This window comes from Zingiber officinale, chromosome 6A, assembly GCF_018446385.1.
Source record: "Zingiber officinale cultivar Zhangliang chromosome 6A, Zo_v1.1, whole genome shotgun sequence".
In the NCBI taxonomy this organism is placed as follows: Eukaryota; Viridiplantae; Streptophyta; class Magnoliopsida; order Zingiberales; family Zingiberaceae; genus Zingiber; species Zingiber officinale.
The window spans coordinates 130,463,917-130,480,822 of NC_055997.1; the positions used below are offsets into that span (position 1 = coordinate 130,463,917).

At 37.6% G+C, this 16,906-nt stretch overlaps 2 protein-coding genes across 2 annotated transcripts; one reads left to right on the plus strand and one right to left on the minus strand.

Moving 5' to 3' along the window:
• Positions 1-9,383: 9,383 nt before the first annotated feature.
• Positions 9,384-10,214, minus strand: LOC121998088 (17.0 kDa class II heat shock protein-like). The gene has a single exon (XM_042552839.1). The coding sequence runs from the start codon at positions 10,113-10,115 to the stop codon at positions 9,645-9,647; it is 471 nt and encodes a 156-aa protein (XP_042408773.1). The 5' UTR covers positions 10,116-10,214; the 3' UTR covers positions 9,384-9,644.
• Positions 10,215-10,820: 606 nt separating this feature from the next.
• Positions 10,821-14,557, plus strand: LOC121998089 (DEAD-box ATP-dependent RNA helicase 42-like). Its single transcript, XM_042552840.1, has one exon. The coding sequence runs from the start codon at positions 10,915-10,917 to the stop codon at positions 14,278-14,280; it is 3,366 nt and encodes a 1,121-aa protein (XP_042408774.1). The 5' UTR covers positions 10,821-10,914; the 3' UTR covers positions 14,281-14,557.
• Positions 14,558-16,906: the final 2,349 nt, after the last annotated feature.

A 16,906-nucleotide genomic window follows, 5' to 3' on the forward strand; every position in this document is an offset into this window, starting at 1 on the left:
ACTTCTACTATGGAGACAGAATTGATAGCATGCTATGAAGACGCTAATAACTACTTCTATTATGGAGGCAAAGTTGATAGCATGCTATGAACCATCAATCATGAAATTTAGCTGCGAAACTTCATCACATCGTTACAGATCGTTGATGACATTGATAGACCATTGAGGATCTACTATGATAATAAAGTAGTAGAACTTTATGCCAAAAACAATCATAGTTCGTCGAAGTCTAAGCACATCGACATCAAGTTTCTAGCAGTTAAAGAAAGAGTTCAGATTTGTCAAATCATTGTTGGAGTGTATACTAAAAACCTAGCTTTTGTAAACATTTATTTTTGAAATAAAAGAATCACATTGGTCAATATCTGCATTTATTTATTAAATGTAATTGTTCAATTAATTTATATAGTAGATAACATGGAGTGTGGTGTCACACTCAAAAGATCATGTTGTCGGTTCTCTATAAATTATAAACAGTTGCTCACGACTAAGATGGAAAGGAACAAACCATCAGAATAGTCGTAGTGTAATTAAGTATTAGTTTATCTTGACTAATAAATTACACTAATACACTTTAAGTGTATTGAGTAGGACCATTTAGGTAAGTTCTTTTTATACTGACCAAGTAAAAGAACTATACCTTAGTTATTATGGAAGTGTGTGCTCTTAATCCTAATATAATAACAAACACATATATTTAATATTTATTTCTTTGACTTATCAAAGGGTGAGGTTTAGCTCGATAAATCAATATGCCCGATAAGTTGGGAAATGATATTACTTATAGTGTGTGTTGTTGATTATAGAAGGAATCTGTGTCATAGTTATCTAGGTTGAGAATGTCCCCAAGAGGAGCTCATAAAGATTGTCATGTTAAACCTTGCAGGTGGACTTAGTCCGACATGACAATAAAGTTGAGTGATACTACTCTTGGAGCTAGATATTAATTAAGTGAGTTGTCAGTAACTTACTTAATTAGTGGACATTAGTAATCTTAAACACAGGGAGACTAACACACTCATGATAAGAAGGAGCCCATAATGTAATTTGGGATTGGTGCGGTAGTGCGGTAATAACTCTCTAGTGGAATGAGTTATTATCGATGAACTTGAGTTGTGTGTTCAGGGCGAGCACGGGATACTCAAGCTCATCGGAAGACCAAAATAAATTTCTCCTCTAGGTCTCTGTCGTAGCCTCACTATAGCCTCAAGTCCATCCAAATATAAGGCTCTTCTTGGTGTCCAAGAAGTGAGTCGGTCCAATGCTTGGTGACCAAGCAAGGGCCGACCACATCCTCTTTATAGGGGTCGGTCCTTTGCTTGGTGACCAAGCATGAAGGGGCAGACCACAATATTCAAACAAGGAGGGTTGCTTTTAAATTTTTAAAATCTTCTCTTTGTAGAGAACTATAAGTTTTAAAAGAGAGATTTTAATTTTAAAAACTTTCCTTATTTGAATTTGGCCACATGTTTTAATAGAGAGTTTTAAAAGTTTTAAAACTTTCCTTTTTTAACCATCCTCATGGTTTAAGAAAAAAAGGAAGATAAGTTTTAAAATTAAAATTTTCTATCTTCATGTTAAAAAAGAAAATTTTATAAGAGAAGTTTAAAATTTTAAAACATGGTTTTAATTTTTTAAAACTTTCCTTTTTTTAACTTTAGGAAAGAGAGCTTATAAAATTTTATAAGAGTTTTTTCTTCTTGTAAAATTTTATAAAAAATTATTTTTTCTTTCCTAAATATGGTGGTCGGCCACCTTGCTTGGTGCCCAAGCAAGGGGCCGACCAAACTCAATCCTAAACCAAATAGGATTGATCACAACCATTGATTTGGTGATTGAATCTATCAAGAGGAAAGAAAAGGAAAATAAAACGGGAAAAATGAAAATTGTAAAAAGTCTTTCCTTATTTGCCTTGGGCAAGTAATATAAAAGAAGGGGCGAGGGAGCTTCATGATACACAATTCTTATTCTCTTGCTTGGAGATCATCAAGTGGCCGGCCCCCTCTCTCCCTTTTTTTTCCCTTTTGCTCTCTTCTCCTTGGTGGTGGTGGTGGCCGGATTTTAGAAGAAGAGGAGGAAGCTTTTGGGTAATGTTCATCTTGGAGGATCATCGCCCACACGACGTTCAAGGCGAGACGAGGAATATGGCAGAAGATCTCAAGGTCATTAGCTTACAAAGAGAAGGTATAGCTAGTAATTTTCTTCCGCATCATATTAGTTATTTTCTTTATAAGAATTCTAAATACAAGAGGCAATTAAATCTAGTTTATCGAATTTATTTTTCAAGTTTGTGTTTTCTTCTTTTTCGAATTTGTGATTCGATTGTTCCTTTTGGTTAACCTAGAGTTATTTAAGAAAATAAATATTAGCTTTCCTTAAAAGGCTTTGCCTAGGCGGTGGTAGTTGCTCCCATATCCAAGAAGGCCATGTGCCTTGCCATGCAGTCCTGGAAGCCAATTTTGGAAATTAATATTTATGGAATTAATAACTTAGGTAGATTTGAATCAATAGTGTTAAGTTCCGCTTGCGGTTCAAATCTAAACCATTAAGAACAGATAAGTTAAATTTGGAATCAATGATGTTAAGTTCCGTCTGCGATTCCTAATTTAACTTCTAAATAACACAATAGGTTATTTAAGGAAAGGTTCGACACTTGTACAAAAAAATTTTGTACAGTGGAACCGGTACATTTTCTTAGGACTAACCAACAATCATGATAGAGCATATCAACATAGATTTCATGTTGGCTGATCCACTCACCAAAGGTTTGGTACCTAAGGTATTTTATGCACATGTTGTAGATACGAGAGTCATTTTTATAGAAAAAGAACTTATCTAGTGAGTGTCTATATTTATTGCTCTATATTTGATAATAAAGATAAATATTTTATTTTGATTATTGTATGTACTTAAAGTTCAAAATATTTATGGGATTTTATTTGTTTGTTGGACACTCTGAAATACAATATCATGATTTATTACTGCTATTTAACTTTTGATATTTGTAAATATAAATTCCATTTAGGAATCATAAGGTTTAGATCATGATTTGTTATTTAGTTTAGCATATGATATTTGCAAATATGAGCAAACCCTTTTGGATTACTTAGTAGTAGTTGAAATTATCATATATTAATCATATATCATGTAATTTTCACTTTACACGTCCACATCTTGATTTATGTTGATTCTGTCGGGAAGCTGAGAAGACGAACCTGCCGGTGTGTCGTATATGGAAGGTTGACTGCATTCCCATGACCCGGTGGTGGGTTATCTTCGGTGTTGACCAAGTCATCTGAAGTCCCCTGGTCAATGGTACTTGTAGCCAATGACCAGGTTGCCCCGGTCTCTAGTACCGCGATGCTCGAGGCGGATCCCACGAATATATAAGTAGCCGCATAAATAGAGCAATAAAATAAGTGACGAGTATGAATAAGGAGTACAATAATGTACCCTGGGGCGAGACGAGGAATATGGCAGAAGATCTCAAGGTCATTAGCTTACAAAGAGAAGGTATAACTAGTAATTTTCTTCCGCATCATATTAGTTATTTTCTTTATAAGAATTCTAAATACAAGAGGCAATTAGATCTAGTTTATCGAATTTATTTTTCAAGTTTGTGTTTTCTTCTTTTTCGAATTTGTGATTCGATTGTTCCTTTTGGTTAACCTAGAGTTATTTAAGGAAATAAATATTAGCTTTCCATAAAAGGCTTTGCCTAGGCGGTGGTAGTTGCTCCCATATCCAAGAAGGCCATGTGCCTTGCCATGCAGTTCTGGAAGCCAATTTTGGAAATTAATATTTATGGAATTAATAACTTAGGTAGATTTGAATCAATAGTGTTAAGTTCCACTTGCGATTCAAATCTAAACCATTAAGAACAGATAACTTAAATTTGGAATCAATGATGTTAAGTTCCGTCTGCGATTCCTAATTTAACTTCTAAAGAACACAATAGGTTATTTAAGGAAAGGTTCGACATTTGTACAAAAAAAATTTGTACAATGGAACCGATACATTTTCTTAGGACTAACCAACAATCATGATAGAGCATATCAACATAGATTTCATGTTGGCTGATCCACTCACCAAAGGTTTGGTACCTAAGGTATTTTATGCGCATGTTGTAGATACGAGAGCCATTTTTATAGAAGAAGAACTTATCTAGTGAGTGTCTATATTTATTGCTCTATATTTGATAATAAAGATAAATATTTTGTTTTGATTATTGTATGTACTTAAAGTTCAATATATTTATGGGATTTTATTTGTTTGTTGGACACTCTGAAATACAATATCATGATTTATTACTGCTATTTAACTTTTGATATTTGTAAATATAAATTCCATTTAGGAATCATAAGGTTTAGATCATGATTTGTTATTTAGTTTAGCATATGGTATTTGCAAATATGAGCAAACCCTTTTGGATTACTTAGTAGCAGTTGAAATTATCATATATTAATCATATATCATGTAATTTTCACTTTACACGTCCACATCTTGATTTATGTTGATCCTGTCGGGAAGCTGAGAAGACGAATCTGCCGGTGTGTCGTATATGGAAGGTTGACTGCATTCCCATGACCCGGTGGTGGGTTATCTTCGGTGTTGACCAAGTCATCTGAAGTCCCCTGGTCAACGGTACTTGTAGCCAATGACCAGGTTGCCCCGGTCTCTGGTACCGCGATGCTCGAGGCGGATCCCACGAATATATAAGTAGCCGCATAAATAGAGCAATAAAATAAGTGACGAGTATGAATAAGGAGTACAATAATGTACCCTGGGGCGAGACGAGGAATATGGCAGAAGATCTCAAGGTCATTAGCTTACAAAGAGAAGGTATAACTAGTAATTTTCTTCCGCATCATATTAGTTATTTTCTTTATAAGAATTCTAAATACAAGAGGCAATTAGATCTAGTTTATCGAATTTATTTTTCAAGTTTGTGTTTTCTTCTTTTTCGAATTTGTGATTCGATTGTTCCTTTTGGTTAACCTAGAGTTATTTAAGGAAATAAATATTAGCTTTCCATAAAAGGCTTTGCCTAGGCGGTGGTAGTTGCTCCCATATCCAAGAAGGCCATGTGCCTTGCCATGCAGTTCTGGAAGCCAATTTTGGAAATTAATATTTATGGAATTAATAACTTAGGTAGATTTGAATCAATAGTGTTAAGTTCCACTTGCGATTCAAATCTAAACCATTAAGAACAGATAACTTAAATTTGGAATCAATGATGTTAAGTTCCGTCTGCGATTCCTAATTTAACTTCTAAAGAACACAATAGGTTATTTAAGGAAAGGTTCGACATTTGTACAAAAAAAATTTGTACAATGGAACCGATACATTTTCTTAGGACTAACCAACAATCATGATAGAGCATATCAACATAGATTTCATATTGGCTGATCCACTCACCAAAGGTTTGGTACCTAAGGTATTTTATGTGCATGTTGTAGATACGAGAGCCATTTTTATAGAAGAAGAACTTATCTAGTGAGTGTCTATATTTATTGCTCTATATTTGATAATAAAGATAAATATTTTGTTTTGATTATTGTATGTACTTAAAGTTCAATATATTTATGGGATTTTATTTGTTTGTTGGACACTCTGAAATACAATATCATGATTTATTACTGCTATTTAACTTTTGATATTTGTAAATATAAATTCCATTTAGGAATCATAAGGTTTAGATCATGATTTGTTATTTAGTTTAGCATATGGTATTTGCAAATATGAGCAAACCCTTTTGGATTACTTAGTAGCAGTTGAAATTATCATATATTAATCATATATCATGTAATTTTCACTTTACACGTCCACATCTTGATTTATGTTGATCCTGTCGGGAAGCTGAGAAGACGAACCTGCCGGTGTGTCGTATATGGAAGGTTGACTGCATTCCCATGACCCGGTGGTGGGTTATCTTCGGTGTTGACCAAGTCATCTGAAGTCCCCTGGTCAACGGTACTTGTAGCCAACGACCAGGTTGCCCCGGTCTCTGGTACCCCGATGCTCGAGGCGGATCCCACGAATATATAAGTAGCCTCATAAATAGAGCAATAAAATAAGTGACGAGTATGAATAAGGAGTACAATAACGTACCCTGGGGCGAGACGAGGAATATGGCAGAAGATCTCAAGGTCATTAGCTTACAAAGAGAAGGTATAACTAGTAATTTTCTTCCGCATCATATTAGTTATTTTCTTTATAAGAATTCTAAATACAATAGGCAATTAGATCTAGTTTATCGAATTTATTTTTCAAGTTTGTGTTTTCTTCTTTTTCGAATTTGTGATTCTATTGTTCCTTTTGGTTAACCTAGAGTTATTTAAGGAAATAAATATTAGCTTTCCTTAAAAGGCTTTGCCTAGGCGGTGGTAGTTGCTCCCATATCCAAGAAGGCCATGTGCCTTGCCATGCAGTCCTGGAAGCCAATTTTGGAAATTAATATTTATGGAATTAATAACTTAGGTAGATTTGAATCAATAGTGTTAAGTTCCGCTTGCGATTCAAATCTAAACCATTAAGAACAGATAAGTTAAATTTGGAATCAATGGTGTTAAGTTCCGTCTGCGATTCCTAATTTAACTTCTAAAGAACACAATAGGTTATTTAAGGAAAGGTTCGACACTTGTACAAAAAAATTTTGTACAGTGGAACCGGTACATTTTCTTAGGACTAACCAACAATCATGATAGAGCATATCAACATAGATTTCATGTTGGCTGATCCACTCACCAAAGGTTTGGTACCTAAGGTATTTTATGCGCATGTTGTAGATACGAGAGTCATTTTTATAGAAGAAGAACTTATCTAGTGAGTGTCTATATTTATTGCTCTATATTTGATAATAAAGATAAATATTTTGTTTTGATTATTGTATGTACTTAAAGTTCAAAATATTTATAGGATTTTATTTGTTTGTTGGACACTCTGAAATACAATATCATGATTTATTGCTGCTATTTAACTTTTGATATTTGTAAATATAAATTCCATTTAGGAATCATAAGGTTTAGATCATGATTTGTTATTTAGTTTAGCATATGGTATTTGCAAATATGAACAAACCCTTTTGGATTACTTAGTAGCAGTTGAAATTATCATATATTAATCATATATCATGTAATTTTCACTTTACACGTCCACATCTTGATTTATGTTGATCCTGTCGGGAAGCTGAGAAGACGAATCTGCCGGTGTGTCGTATATGGAAGGTTGACTGCATCCCCATGACCCGGTGGTGGGTTGTCTTCGGTGTTGACCAAGTCATCTGAAGTCCCCTGGTCAACGGTACTTGTAGTCAACGACCAGGTTGCCCCGGTCTCTGGTACCCCGATGCTCGAGGCGGATCCCACGAATATATAAGTAGCCGCATAAATAGAGCAATAAAATAAGTGACGAGTATGAATAAGGAGTATAATAACGTACCCTGGCCCGGGGGGCGCCCTCGGATGGATGGATAAGCTGATCGCGTTGCTGATCGAGTCGTTATAGCCCTGTAATCTGTGTATGATGCCAAGCTCCATGCCTGCCCAGACAATCAAAGGGAGGTGGCCCTTGTTCAACTCCGGCCATGAGTCAACGAGTCATCAAGAGTGTGAAAGCATGAGCATAAAATGGAAATGGTAAGTGAATGACATCAAATTTTAATGATGCATGAATTGACTCCAAAAATGCTAGATTGCTGTGAAACTGGAACTTCTCTTGAATACGAAGATGGACGTCAATGGTCAGCAATGAGAAAGCGCGACTTTCCTAAGGAGGTAGACAACCAAAGAAGTAAAGAATAAAACACAAAAGACTATGAATCAATTTGGCCTAGGGTTTGCGACGTAGTGTCCACAGCCGATCTCGATCCGCCACCCTCATCAATCTCATATCTTCCACGCAAGGCCAATCCACAAAGGGGAGTAGGAGCTTGTGGCCGGTCTATCTGGCGACGTCGTCGCGAGGAGGAGAAGAAGTCCGACAGTGGAATCTCGAGGGGGAGAAGTCCCACAGCAGAGTCGTGAGGGAGAGAAGTCCCACAGCAGAGTCGCGAGGAGGAGAAGAAGTCCGACAGCGGAGTCGCGAGGGGGAGAAGTCCCACAGCAGAGTCGCGAGGGAGAGAAGGGAAACGGCGACAGTCGCCGTCCGGTGTCAGCGCTGGCGAGGAGGGAGGAAGAAAAAGTGCGATGGCGACGGGCCAAAAACCACGAACCAGCCCCCTTCTCATTCGTGAACAGTGCTCTTTAAAAGAGCCAAAACCCTTAATGTGTCCAAAGACCCAAATGCCCCCTTCCTTCTCCCTAACTCCTCCTATGCCCTGAGCTACATCCGGATCATATGCCATTAATGACATATGTATTATGATTATTGTTGGAACTTGTTATGATAATATACAGTAGCTATGACTTCTTTAATTCTATACCAATGAAGTTAATGAACCAGATTATTTACAGGTGTGTCTTATACTCATAAAGTATGATATTAACTAAAGTTATATTTACGTATTATTTCTAATCACATATAGTCAAAATGGGAGATTGTTAGATTTAGTATCCCTTAAGATGAACTCACATGTGATTTAAGGGACTTGTAATATCGAAACTCGCTAAGTTATCTAACTTAAGGTTATTATGTTATCTAACTTAAGGTTATCATGTTTCAAGTTATTGGATGTGAGTTTAATGTATAAAACCCTTTAATACAATTCGTTATTATCTATGTGCTATGGATTGATAACGGATTATATTCCTATTCAAAGGGGAGGACCTCAAGGATTTAGAGCATCCTGACCTAATTTCTTGTCCTATTGACAAGAAATTTTTTTTCGCCATTATTTCCTAAATCCCTTAAAAATCTTCCTCAGGATCTTCTAACGATATTAAAAGATAAAAATATGATTCTTTAATCATATTCTTTTTTATATTTTTATATTATTATATTATTCCATTCCATATTAATATCATATTTTCGATGACATTCTTATTTTTATTTTTTATTCAAAATTTTATTTTAATTGTATATTATTGTATTATTCCATTCCATATTAATATCATATTTTCGATGACATTCTTATTCTTATTTTTTATTCAAATTTTTATTTTAATTGTCTAAAATTTAAGAGAAAACTCATGTCATATCATCTTCCTTCTCTTCTCGCTAAGATGAAGCTCCGGAGAAGTTAAAATTCGAATTCGGCTTGTTAAAATTCGATTACAATTATCGGCTAGTTACAATTCGATTACAATCTATAGTTTTGTTTTGGTTTCCATTTACAAAATAATTTTATTCACTTGAATAAATAAATCATACTGTAGTATACCACGAGATTTCGATCATTTCAAGAATGAAGAGCGTCTAATGGAAGGATCAATCACACTCAGATCTGTAAGAACTCAATGCGAACAATCCTTAATTTGTTGGAAAACAGAGGGATGGGGATATTACTAAACCATACTGCGTTCAGGTTGTTACACACATTGCTACAAACACCACACAACTACGCTACGTTTTATTTGCCGAAGCATCGAGCTTCACAAGCTAGAACAAAAGAAAGACATCCAAAGCAAACATGGAAAATAGCAGCAGATCAAGTAGCAGATGGATAATCGCAGCAGGTTTTATATGATCAATCACATGATCACTGCTCACGCGACCTTGACCTCGACGACTTTGGGCTTCTTGGGCTCCGGCGGCGGCACCTTCTTGACGGTGACGGAGAGGACGCCGTCCTGGCACACGGCGGAGACAGCGTTGACGTCCGCGTTGTCGGGGAGAGCGAACTTGCGCATGAACTTGCCAACGCGGCGCTCCATCCGCAGGTACTTGGCGTTGCCCTCTTCTTCCTGGCGCTTGCGCTCGCCGCTGACGACGAGCACGCGGTCATCCTCGACCTGGACCTTGACGTCGGTGGGCCTGAGGCCGGGCATGTCGACGACGAAGACATAGGCGTCGGGGAGTTCCTTGACGTCGGCAGGGGTGGAGGCCATGGCCTTGGCATCGCGGACGTAGGTACGGGTGGGCGCGCCCATCGCCTTCTCCACATCTTCGGGGACGTCGATCAGGTGTTGCAGAGTGGAAAGCAGAGGGCCGTCAAAACCAAGCATTCTCACGTCCATGGCCGCTGCTAACCGGATCGTATGTAGTCTTTTCGATCACCTTCTTGCCTTTTGATTTCTCTTGATGCGAGTTGAAATTGGGACGGAGATACGAGGGTTTTATAAGAGGGAAAGGGAGGAGAAATCGCTCCTCTGGAAAAACTCGAGAAGGAAATGGAAACTTCTTCGACTCGGTCCGGAAGTCTCTGGACTCTGGGGCACTTTTCCAGAACTCTTTTTATTTTTTGTGTTTCTTTTTAAACGAAAGCAACAATTGTTCGATTTCACAAGGAATAAAAATATTAATGATTTTTATATCATTAATTTTTAACTCGGCTTAATTAATTTTAAATATTATATTTTTTAATAAAAATATATACTTTTATTAATTAAATGACACCAAAATGTAAAAGGATTAAACGGTGACGCAAAGTGAAAACAAGTACAAGCAAATTTTGGATTAACTAAAAATTTCACAAACTCTGAGAGGCAGAGTCCAAACTGTATCGTATTTCTAAAACTGAGAAAAATACAAAATTTAAAGGTTTAAATAAAATTTTCTGGAGTATACGAGTTAAAATATAATTTCTATACCTAAATTATATATATTTTTTATCAAGGATAAAGTATAATTTGTGAAAAATGTACTTTTAGAAATTTCTAGGTGATAATTAAACATCATTTAGAGAGAAAATCATACTTGTAAAAAAATTTAAGGGGTGAAATAAAAATTAAATATTGCAGAGTAATTTAATTCGTTCGATCTGTTCCTGTGCTTCCCCTTCTCTGCGGTTGCTAGGGTTTCGTCGTCGTGATCGTGATGGAGGACACGAAGCCGAGGAAAGAGTCTCGGCGGAGCAAGGAGGAGAGGAGCGGCGACCGGCACCGCGAAAGGGACAGGGACACGGACAAATACCGGGACCGGGAGGATCGCGAGAGCCGGCGTTCCGATCTGGAACGCAGCGTCGATGACAAGGAACACAGGCATCGTGACAAGCACCGGGAATCTCGTCATCTCAGGGAGAGGGAGAAGGAGCGTGCCAAGGAGAGAACCAAAGATCGGGAAGAGAGGGATAGGGATAAAGAAGAAAGGGAAAGGGAGAAGGAGGAGAGAACGAGGGAGAAAGAGGAGAGGGATAGGGAGCGGGAAAAAGAGAAGGCCCGGGAGCGGGAGGATCGAGAAAGGGAGAGGGAGAGAAAGAGGGAGGAGAGAGAGCGAGATAGGGAGGAGAGGGAGAAGGAAAGAGAAAGAGAGAAGGAGAGAGCCAGGGAGAAGCGGAGGGCTCTGGACAGCGACGAGGAAGAGTATGAACGGAAGCGGCGGCGGAGGGAGAGCTCTCATGACCGTGATCGGGAGAGGAGCAGCCACAGACACGGGGAGGGCAGCGAGGATAGCAGGCGGAGCCGGGCCACCGACAAAGAGTCTGATGTTAAGGAAACAAAGACCCGTGAGGAGGTACTTGAAGAGGAGCAGCGGAAATTGGATGAAGAAATAGACAAGCGGCGGCGGAGAGTCCAAGAGTGGCAGGAGATGCGGAGGAAGAAGGAAGAGGAAGAGAGGGAGAAGATGGGCTCTGAGAATGGCAAAGAGGATGAAGCCATGTTGGGAAAGAATTGGACTTTGGAAGGAGAGTCTGATGATGAGGACGCTCCTCCAAAGTCTGATAAGGATATATCTGTTGATGGGGATGGTCTCAAGCTGAAAGATGGGAATGATAATGATGCTATGGACGCCATGGACGAGGATGCTGCGAATGGACATATTGGTACTAAGGATTCTGAAGGAGGAAATGATGATGACGAAGATGAAATTGATCCACTTGATGCTTTCATGAACTCTATGGTGCTTCCAGAAGTCGAGAAGCTGCAGAGTGCTGAGATAGCTGCCAAGCCCCATGAAAAGAAAGGTATCATGACAAAAGCTTCTAAGGAAGCATTTAGTAATGGTGATCGGTTAAGAAAAGGTGAGAAGAATGCAATGGGTAGGATAATTCCTGGTGAGGATTCTGATTCTGACTATGAGGATCCTGAGAATGAGGAGGTTGCTCTTGAAGATGAAGATGATGAAGAGTTCATGAAAAGAGTGAAGAAGACAAAGGCAGAAAAGCTTTCTATTGTTGATCACTCAAAGATACAATATCCACCGTTCAGGAAAAATTTGTACATAGAATTGAAGGAGATCGCTAGGATGTCAACTGAGGAGGTTTCAGCCTATCGGAAGCAGCTTGAATTGAAGATACATGGGAAGGACGTGCCCAAACCTATAAAAACTTGGAGTCAAGCTGGACTGGGTACCAAAATTCTTGATACAATCAAGAAACTAAGCTTTGAAAAGCCTATGTCTATTCAAGCCCAAGCTCTCCCCATCATTATGAGTGGACGAGACTGCATAGGAATTGCAAAAACTGGTTCAGGTAAGACACTAGCTTTTGTTTTGCCAATGCTCAGGCATATCAAAGACCAACCTGAGGTGGTGTCTGGTGAGGGCCCTGTTGGACTCGTCATGGCTCCTACCAGGGAGCTTGTTCAACAGATTCATAATGACATCAAGAAATTTGCAAAGCCACTAAACATCAACTGTGTGCCAGTCTATGGAGGTTCAGGTGTTGCTCAGCAGATCAGTGAGCTCAAGCGAGGGACTGAGATTGTTGTCTGCACTCCTGGTCGAATGATAGATATACTTTGCACAAGTGGTGGGAAAATTACTAACCTACGTAGGGTGACCTTTTTGGTAATGGATGAAGCCGATAGAATGTTTGACATGGGCTTTGAGCCTCAAATCACCAGGATAATCCAGAATACAAGGCCAGATCGCCAAACAGTTCTTTTTTCAGCTACATTTCCTCGCCAAGTGGAAATATTAGCTCGCAAGGTGTTGAACAAGCCTGTTGAGATCCAAGTTGGTGGAAGAAGTGTGGTTAACAAAGATATAACTCAACTAGTTGAGGTCAGACCAGAAAGTGACAGGTTTTTACGATTGCTAGAAATCCTCGGCGAATGGTATGAGAAGGGGAAGATTCTTGTTTTTGTTCATTCTCAAGATAAATGTGATGCTCTCTTTAGGGATTTACTTAAGCATAGTTATCCTTGTCTATCCCTTCATGGTGCTAAAGATCAGACTGACCGTGAATCTACAATATCTGATTTTAAAAATAACGTCTGCAACTTGTTGATTGCTACAAGTATTGCAGCTAGAGGTTTGGATGTGAAAGAGCTTGAGCTAGTTGTGAACTTTGACGTTCCAAATCACTATGAAGACTATGTTCACCGTGTTGGCCGAACTGGACGAGCTGGGCGAAAAGGATGTGCTATCACATTCATTTCACTGGAAGATGAACGCTATGCTCCAGATTTAGTGAAAGCCTTGGAACTTTCAGAACAAGCTGTTCCAGCAGATCTGAAGGCATTAGCTAATGCCTTCATGGCAAAAGTGAACCAGGGAACAGAGCAAGCTCATGGAACTGGTTATGGAGGAAGTGGTTTTAAATTTAATGAAGAGGAGGATGAAGCAAGGAAAGCTGCTAAGAAAGCTCAAGCAAGAGAATATGGGTTTGAGGAAGATAAATCTGATTCAGACTCTGAGGATGAAGGGATCAGAAAGGCTGGTGGTGATCTGTCACAAGCTGTAGTTTCTGCCCATGTTGCAGCATTAGCTGCAGTTTCGAAGGCAGCAAATACCTCAATGCCTACCCAGGTTGTCACCCCATTGCCATTTACTGCTGCCCTACCTTCTGCAAATCTTTCCAATGTAGCTGCTCTGTCTGCTGTTCCCTCTGTCACTGCTTTGCCTGGTGAGGCTGCTGCTAGAGCGACTGCAATAGCTGCTGCTTTAAATTTGAAGCACAATTTGGCAAAGATACAAGCTGAAGCTATGCCTGAGCACTATGAAGCTGAGTTGGAGATTAATGATTTCCCACAGAATGCTCGGTGGAAGATAACACACAAAGAGACATTATGGCCAATTTCCGAATGGACAGGAGCTGCAATTACTACTAGGGGTCAATACTTTCCACCAGGAAAGATTCCTGGTCCTGGAGAACGCAAACTCTACTTGTTTATTGAAGGTCCCACTGAGTCTTCAGTTAAGAAAGCCAAAGCTGAGGTGAAAAGAGTTCTTGAAGATTACACAGCTCAAGCTTTAAATCTTTCTGGTGCTTCCCAGCCGGGCAAGTATTCTGTAATTTGACAACCATGTTCGTTATTATCTATCTTGAATGAAGTTGGTGGGGCCGATTGTGCTTAGGATTCTGCTTCCTCTTATGAATTTTGCTAGCATTTCGTTTAGACATGTACGGTATATTTATTCGGCTGTTATCGTGAACATGTCTGATTTTCTCATGGTATACCACCATCTTCCTTTTGGGGACTTGGTTTTTCATACTGTTATTTTGCTCAAGCTACTATACATCACATGTAATTAATCTCTCATCAATCCATTTCTTGCTTATGGGAAACCTTTGTTAGCTGCCTATTGTGCTAAGGATCAATTGTTGCTGGTACTTTAGCTTGATATCAGTTTTGTTATGTTGGCAATCCACCTTTAAAGGCCGTCTCCATATTTTGTAAAAACTTGATGCATTTAATCTTGGTAGCTTTTCTTTGTTACTTCTTTGATGTCCTTCAACCTAGTTGCTGTAAGGTTTTAGATGGAATTTTCTTTTTTGACGGTCTAAGCCAAAATATTTAGGTCTTATAAATCATCTCAATTAGCCACTCTTTTCTTGGGAGCTGATTTGACATGACTGGATAACCAAATAAGTAAAATAAATAAAGAAGAATATATCTCAGAGTTGGTGCGTTGTTTGTTAATTTGTGACTAGTTGACATTAAAATCTATAGTTGGTTGGGTTTTATAATGCAGGTTATTTTTGGCATAGCTGATACATTGTATTTCCACAATGACTACTTTGTTGAGGAGGAATTAAATATTATTCTTTTATATTCTTTGTCATTCTCCTTTGTGTTTGAGCTTCATGAAGAGTGTTCTCTGGAAGAGTTCAATCAATGCTTGCAAATATATCAGGAAGGAAGAATCTGGCGCTAAACTCAACTACACTTAAATAACTGATTGTTATTATTTCTCTATCTTGATGCTTGCTTTTATAAAATAGCTTGCTCTTGATTGATTTGGATGCCTCTTCATGACTCTTCCCCTTTTGATTATAATTTGTTTTCCTTTATTGGCATGAGGATGTCCTGTGCTTTCTGCTTGCACTTTTTCATGGCTGATCCTGCGTTTGCACTCAGCAAGTGATGCTGGCTGACATTGACATCCAATTTGGTGGGACCCAATTCTTCATCTACCTTCTCATTGTGTTTTTCTTCTCTGTTATATCATAAAGCTTTCTAACTCAAACTTGTTCTTGTAGGTTTCTATGGGAATTGTAAGAATTTTATGATTCTCCAAGCACACTCAGTTGTTAGCTTGTTGCCCTCTTGCTTATGATATTGGAATTTAATATCTGTTGGTTTAATCTGTTGGTTTGATGTTTAGAGGTTACAAATGTAACACTCATCAAACTGAAATTTTAGATTGTGGTATGATATTTTGCACCTTTTACCACACGCATTTGGTAATTCTGATTCTCCAAATTTCTTCAAAGCTTGAGCATTGAGCAATACACTCTCGTATTTGGTTTTGATCGGTTTGTTGTGATAACTTTTGCTTGTATTTTCACTGGCGTTTCAGTATTTCCAGTTCTAGAAATGATGCCAGCTATTGAGAGTTTATTTGGTTGTTTATCAATGTCAAGGTCTCTATATTTTTGTTTTTCTTAACATCTTGAAATGTATGCGGTGACTGGTCTTCCAGCTTGTTTGTTCATTTGTTGTTATGATGTATCTGATGGTAGTCCCATTTAGAGTTAGTCAAATTTGATTTATTCTTCTATTAAGATTAAGTTGTTACAAGGATTGTATTATGACATCTTATATCTTCATGGTAGTGTTGCTAGAGAAGTTTTTAATTTTCTTTTATTACTTTAAGGAATCCCAATTTTTAAACTCTTTCACCCAAATGATGGGCTGATCAGGATTATGAAAGATAAGATTTGTAATGATCTTGAAAGGTAAAACTAGTTTATTCAAGATGTTCCAAGTTTCTTGAAAATATCTTTTGTTTTAATTTGGATGTTAAAATTATATCCAAGTTAATCACTAGCTGAAATAGGCACATTAGTTGTACAAAGGTATGCCCTGCTTATTTTGGATTTGACAAAGTTAGTCTATTGTTTTATCACACTTATATAAGCATTATATTATCAATAATATTTAATTGTAATAAGTATTTTCGCATCTTTTTTCATTGCTTCGTTAATCTAACCTATCCAGATTATTTGAAAGATCATTGTTATTGGCATATATTGCCTCAATTAATTGTTTAACTTTATAAACATTAAATTACACCTAATTACCCTTGATTTTAAGTATTTGGTCTCGGATTTTTGTTTTGAGCTGTTTCAAAATTAAGAATGAAGATATAAATATTATTATCATTTTTTTAGTTGGTATCATATATTCAACTTAAGCCGATAAATCTTGGGAGTGGTTTGCTTGTATGAAAATTTTCCATTGATTATTTGAATAAATTGGAAACTTAATGCGACAAATCTTTAGAGTGATTGGTTTGTTCATATGAAAATTTTTTATTGGCTATTCGAATAAATCGAAAAATCATTAGTCTAATGTTTTTAAGTTAGTTATTTATTATGACGAATTCATCTATTAATTTGTTGGGATTGAGATATTTTTAGATGTCTATTATCATTGTTTTGAGAGATATTATTATTATTTTTAGTTACACAATAAATATT

What these genes read in the sequence shown, in the direction of transcription:
- LOC121998088 (XM_042552839.1), bottom strand. Translation starts at nt 10,115, where the DNA reads ATGGACGTGAGAATGCTTGGTTTTGACGGCCCTCTGCTTTCCACTCTG.
- LOC121998089 (XM_042552840.1), top strand. Translation starts at nt 10,915, where the DNA reads ATGGAGGACACGAAGCCGAGGAAAGAGTCTCGGCGGAGCAAGGAGGAG.